Source organism: Benincasa hispida, unplaced genomic scaffold, assembly GCF_027475165.1.
Source record: "Benincasa hispida cultivar pf3 unplaced genomic scaffold, pf3_genome.v1.1 HicScf897, whole genome shotgun sequence".
NCBI classification, from domain to species: Eukaryota; Viridiplantae; Streptophyta; class Magnoliopsida; order Cucurbitales; family Cucurbitaceae; genus Benincasa; species Benincasa hispida.
In genome coordinates, this window is record NW_028327039.1 from 3813 (window position 1) to 9794 (window position 5982).

Genomic DNA, 5982 nt, shown 5'->3' on the forward strand with positions numbered 1-5982 from the left:
CAACCGCTCTGATGGGGAAGCTGCAAGAACTGATCCGTAGCACGATGGCAGGACCACCTGCCCAGACTCAGGCTCAGGAGGAACCAGTGCCACCCAAGTCGTTACGACAAACTCGTCCACAAGACAAGGACACGCAGAGCCTGTCTCTCGAGGCCAAGCTTTTAAGGAATTTCCAAAAGTATGACCCTCGCCCCTTTGATGGATCGTTGGGAGACCCCACCAAGGAATAACTGTGGTTGTCATCCATTGAGACAATTTTTCGTTTTATGAGGTGCCCAGAAGAGCACAAACTGCAATGCGCAGTCTTCATGCTGACTGGTAACGCGGCAATATAGTGGTGTTCGGCAGAAAAGATGATCGATATTGGAGGTGACCTTGCAACCTGGGAACAGTTCAAGGAACGTTTTTATGAGAAGTACTTTTCGGCCAACACCCAATACAATAAGCAAGCAGAATTCTTGAACTTGAAGTAGGGCGTTATGTCAGTGGAGGAGTACGAGCAAGAATTTGATAAGCTGTCTTAGTTTGCTTCTGAGCTAGTGGCCACCTAGGCAGCGAGGACCGAGAGATTCATCCAGGGCCTAAGGAGCGGGTTGCGAGGATGGTGCATGCCTTGGATCTTAAGATTTATGTTGTGGCACTGCGAGCCGCCGTGAGGATTGATGCTGACTCCCAAGGGGGAGAGGAATACAGGAGGTCACTTGGGATTGGGACCTCCGCAGGGTAGAAAAGGAAGGCTGAGAACAGGACTCTTGAACATCAGCAAAGGGGTCAGAACACTGTACATGCTCCACGTCAGTGGGGACAACAGAGTACCCAGGTTGGGAATGGCAGGGAGGATAGACCCATATGCACCACTTACGGTAAGCAACACTGGGGACGTTGTTTAGCCGGCTCTGGGAATTGTTTATGATGTGGCCAGAAGGGACATATGGCAGATAAATGCCCAAGGAAGAATGTGCCTGAGCACAGGAGCCAGCCCGTAAGATCGTTCCAGGGAGGCCCGAACCGCCAGCAACAACAGGGAAAGGTATTTTCTACCACTTGGCGTGAGGCCGAGAAGTCAGGCACCGTGGTGACAGGTACACTTCCCATTTTGGGACACCATGCTTTTATTTTATTTGACTCTGGTTCTTCGCACTCGTTTATATCTGCTATATTTGTGAGACATGCCATGTTAGACTCAGAATCGTTGCCATTTGCATTGTCTATTTTCACTTCCTCGGGAGAGAACATGTTAGCAACAGAAAAGATAAAGGCATGTCAGGTAGAGGTAGCCAACCGCGCATTAGATGTAACCCTGATAATTTTAGATATGCACGATTTTGATGTTATATTATGCATGGATTGGTTAGTTGCTAACCATGCCAGCATAGATTGCTCTCGTAAGGAGGTTATCTTTAAGCCTCCTACAGGAGCCAGTTTTAAGTTTAAAGGGGTTGGGACCGTAGTCCTACCCAAGGTGATATCCGCATTGAAGGCCAGTAGGCTATTCGACCAAGGAGCCTGGGGCTTTATGGCCAGTGTGGTAGACACTAGGGAGAACAAAGTTACGTTGACTTCAGAGCCAGTAGTGAGGGATTTTCCAGATGTGTTTCCAGAAGACCTTCCCGGATTGTCCCCGTAGCGGGAGATAGATTTTGCCATTGAATTGGAGCTAGGCACAACCCCTATTTCGAGGGCCTTGTACAGGATGACCCCGACAGAGTTGTTGGACAAGGGTTTCATTCGCCCTAGTGTGTCACCATGGGGTGCACCCATTTTGTTTGTGAAAAAGAAGGATGGATCGTTACGTCTGTGCATTGACTATAAAGAGTTGAACAAGGTGACCGTCAAGAACAAATATCCCCTTCCCAGGATCGATGATTTGTTTGACCAGTTACAGGGAGCTACAGTATTCTCTAAGATTGACCTCCGATCAGGGTACCACCAGTTGAGGATAAAGGACAGTGACATACCCAAGACAGCCTTTCATTCGAGGTATGAACATTATGAGTTCATAGTGATGTCATTCGGCCTAACGAATGCACCAACAGTGTTCATGGATCTGATGAATAGGGTGTTCAAGGAATTCCTCGAAACCTTCGTGATTTTTTTTATTGATGATATTTTGATTTATTCCAATTTAGACGCCGAGCATGAGGAGCATTTGCGGAGAGTTTTAGAGTCATTGAGGGCCAATAAGCTATATGCTAAGTTTTCTAAATGTGAATTTTGGTTGAAGCAGCTGTTCTTTCTAGGGCATGTGGTATCCAAGGAAGGTGTCTCAGTGGATCCTGAAAAGGTGGAGGCAATTACGGGTTAGGCTCGTCCAACCACAGTCAGTGAGGTGCGCAGCTTCCTGGGGTTAGCAGGCTACTACAGATGGTTCGTGAAGGATTTCTCTAGCATAGCCGCCCCATTAACTCAGTTGACCCGGAAGGGGGCAGCATTTGTTTAGAATAAGGCTTGTGAAAGCAGTTTCCAGGACCTCAAGCAGAGGCTGGTTTCACCCCCAATTCTCATAATACCGGACGGATCAGGTGGTTTCGTCATTTTCAGTGATACATCCAAGAAGGGGTTGGGATGCGTATTGATGTAGCAGGCTAGAGTAGTTGCTTACGCTTCACGTCAGCTGAAGAAGCACGAACAGAATTATCCCACGCATGACTTGGAGTTAGCAGCGGTGGTTTTTGTTCTCAAGATCTGGAGATATTACTTGTATGGGGAAAAGATATAGATCTTCACCGACCACAAGAGTTTGAAGTACTTTTTCACTCAAAAGGAGCTAAACATGAGGCAAAGAAGGTGGTTGGAACTAGTAAAGGATTATGACTGTGAAATTTTGTACCACCCGGGGAAAGCAAACATAGTGGCAGATGCTTTAAGCAGAAAGGTGGCCCATTTCGCAGCTCTCATTACCGGACAGACTCACCTATGCAGGGAATTAAAGAAGGTAGAGATTGTAGTAGTCGTGGGGAAGGTCGCGGCACAGTTAGCACAGTTGTCGGTGCAACCAAGCCTAATGCAGAAGATTATTGATGCGCAGCGAGACGACCCTTATTTGGAGGAAAGAGTTCGTAGAGTGGAGTCAGGCCAGGATAGCGAATTCTCTATGTCACCAGAAGGTGGCCTCCTTTATCAGGGGCGTCTGTGTGTGTCGGCGGTTAGTGACATTGAGGAGGAGCTGTTGTCAGAGGCTCATAGTTCTCTATTCTCGGTCCACCCCGACAGCACCAAGATGTACCAGGATCTAAAATGTTATTATTGGTGGAATGATATGAAAAGAGAGGTTGTGGAGTTCGTCAGTAAGTGTTTGGTGTGCCAGCAGGTTAAAGCTCCGAGGGAGAGGCCAGTAGGCTTGTTACAACCATTAAATGTACCAGAATGGAAGTGTGAGCATGCGTCTATGGACTTCATTGTGGGGTTGCCTCGAACAGTTAAAGGTTTCACTATAATATGGGTCGTTGTAGACAACCTTACCAAGCTAGCACATTTCATCCCTGGAAAGTCCACCTTTTCAGTGAATAAGTAGGCACAGATATACATGAAGGAAGTGGTAAGATTGCATGGAGTACCCGTGTCCATTGTGTCGGACAGAGACCCTCATTTCACGTCTAACTTCTGGAAGAGTCTCTAGGCGGTATTGGGAACCCGGTTAAACTTCAGTACAGCGTTCAATCCTCAGACTGATGGATAGACAAAGAGATTGAATCAGATACTGGAAGACATGTTGCGTGCCTGTGCCATAGAGTTTTCCGGAAGCTGGGATGGTCACTTGCACTTAATGAAGTTTGCGTACAATAACAGCTACCAGTCCACTATTGGGATGTCACCCTTTGAGGCCCTATATGGGAAGAGTTGCAGGTCCCCTATGTGTTGGGATGAGGTAGGAGAGGGGAGATTATTAGGACCTGAATTAGTGCAGACCACATATGAGGCCATACAGAAGATCAGGGCTCGTATGCAGACAGCCCAGAGCAGACAGAAGAGCTATGCCGATGTAAGACGTAAGGACCTGGAATTTGAGATTGGGGTGAAAGTGTTCTTAAAGGTGGTACCCATGAAGGGTATTCTGAGGTTTGGCAAGAAAGGAAAGTTGAGTTCGAGATTTGGACCTTTCGAGGTCTTAGAACAAGTTGGCCCTGTAGCTTACCGTTTGGCCTTGCCCCCAGCATTGTCTTCAGTTCATAATGTCTTCCATGTTTCGATGCTAAGGAAGTATGTGGCAGACCCATCCCATGTAGTTGACTACGAGCCCTTACAGTTGAATGATAACTTGAGCTACAAGGAGAAGCCCATAGAGATTCTTGCCAGAGAGGTAAAGACATTGCGCCGTCGAGAAATTGCTTTTGTGAAAGTTCTGTGGCAGAACCACCAGTTCAGGGAAGCCACCTAGGGTTCAGAGAAGCCACCTGGGAACGAGAGGTTGAGATGAAGGCCCAGTACCCGGAGCTTTTTCAAGGATGAACTTTCGAGGACGAAAGTTTTTTGAGGGGGGAAGAATGTAACATCCCACAGCTTTTTATTTATATATTTATAATGTAAAACTTTTCCCTTTTCAGTAATTGTCCTTAGTTGAAGGACATGTTTGGAATTATGAATTTAAAGTATAAATGCGAGGATTTAAGTGTTGTCGTGGAATTTATTCAAAAAAATTTCAATTGGAAACGTTATGGCAGGAATTAATTATTTTTGGAAAAAGGAAAGGAATTAAATAGTATAAAGTGGGTTAAGGAAAAGATCTAATTAAAATTATACTATTTTCCTTTTATTATTATTATTTTTTTTATTATCATTATGATTATTATTATTATTAGTATTTTTTTTAATAAAAAGGCCACCCCCTTACCTTTTCCCTCACCCACGCGAGCCCTCCGTTTTCTTCTTCCTTGCCGTACACTCAGCCGCCACACCCCAGTCACCGTGCGCCTCCAACCGATTGCCGTTCGTCGACCTCGAAGCGTTGCACGTCTGCTTTCAACCGGTCGAACCACTGGATCCAGCCCCTCCCCCCCCCTGCGTGCCACCAGGCGCCCAGCCGTCGACCTCCCTCCAACTGTGTTGCTCGCCATTCGTGGGTTTCGACCGACCAGATCTCGCTGGCCAGACCACGCCGCTCGCCGTTGCGTCGTCCCTTTCAGCCGTTCGTTCCGTCCGCAAGCAACCAGAAGCTCTCCAGCCGCTGCCGTGAGCTTCCGTCTAGTCGGGCCGCTCGTAAAAATTCCCTTCAGCTGCGCGTCCGCGGCCTCAGTCTCACTACTACCAGTCGCTGTCGTCCCTACCGCGTTGGGTCCACTTTGGTCTTTGTCGAAATCTTGAATTAAGGGTAAGTGTAAATTTTTTTTGAATGGATTCCTTGAGGATTTTGAGCAATCACTAGAATTTGGCCTTAAATTGTTGGATCACATCATGTTTTGGATGTAGGGCAAAATTTTTAGGTTGCTGAAGTTGTCGTCCAGTCGAGTAAAGGGGTAGTCGGCGAATCTTGGTGAAGAGTAAGGCTCTAAACTTATGTGGGTTGTTAAGCATGTTGTATGTTTATGAATTTCTCGATTTAAGTTTAACTGAACCATGGACTGCGGCCTAAAATAATTTGCCATGATGTTGAGTGTTAGGTTTGGATCTTGAGGTGTCCTGGTGTCTTTGTTTTGGGTGTTTTTAAGTTTGATCCTGTGGGCTTTCGGTTTCGTTGGACAAGGAAGAGGTTGAGCTTGTTAGTTTCTGAAGTTTGCAAGTAAAGGTAAGTAATCTTATCACTAGAACTGCCCATGGGCCAGGCTCTAGTTGTATGCTAGCATGATAAGTGTATGTTATGGTAAATGTTAGCATGTTGATTGACAGTATGACTTGAATCAAAGTATGTTCTGGCACAAATTCTGATTTGTTTACATACATACTTAAGTGCTTGGTCGTAGTATGTGATAGTATGTGTTTTCATATGTCGATGTCTGATCTGCTGGCGTTGAGGCATACTTGTATGTTGTGGCCTTATGATATAAG

General features: G+C 46.1%; 1 protein-coding gene across 1 annotated transcript; it reads left to right on the top strand.

Annotated features, from left to right (window-relative positions):
- Positions 1 to 931: 931 nt before the first annotated feature.
- On the top strand, positions 932 to 1627 carry LOC150029828 (uncharacterized). Its single transcript, XM_090310337.1, has one exon. The coding sequence runs from the start codon at positions 932 to 934 to the stop codon at positions 1625 to 1627; it is 696 nt and encodes a 231-aa protein (XP_090166463.1).
- Positions 1628 to 5982: the final 4355 nt, after the last annotated feature.

Coding starts and splice junctions, on each gene's coding strand:
- LOC150029828 (XM_090310337.1), top strand. CDS start 932: ATGGCAGATAAATGCCCAAGGAAGAATGTGCCTGAGCACAGGAGCCAG.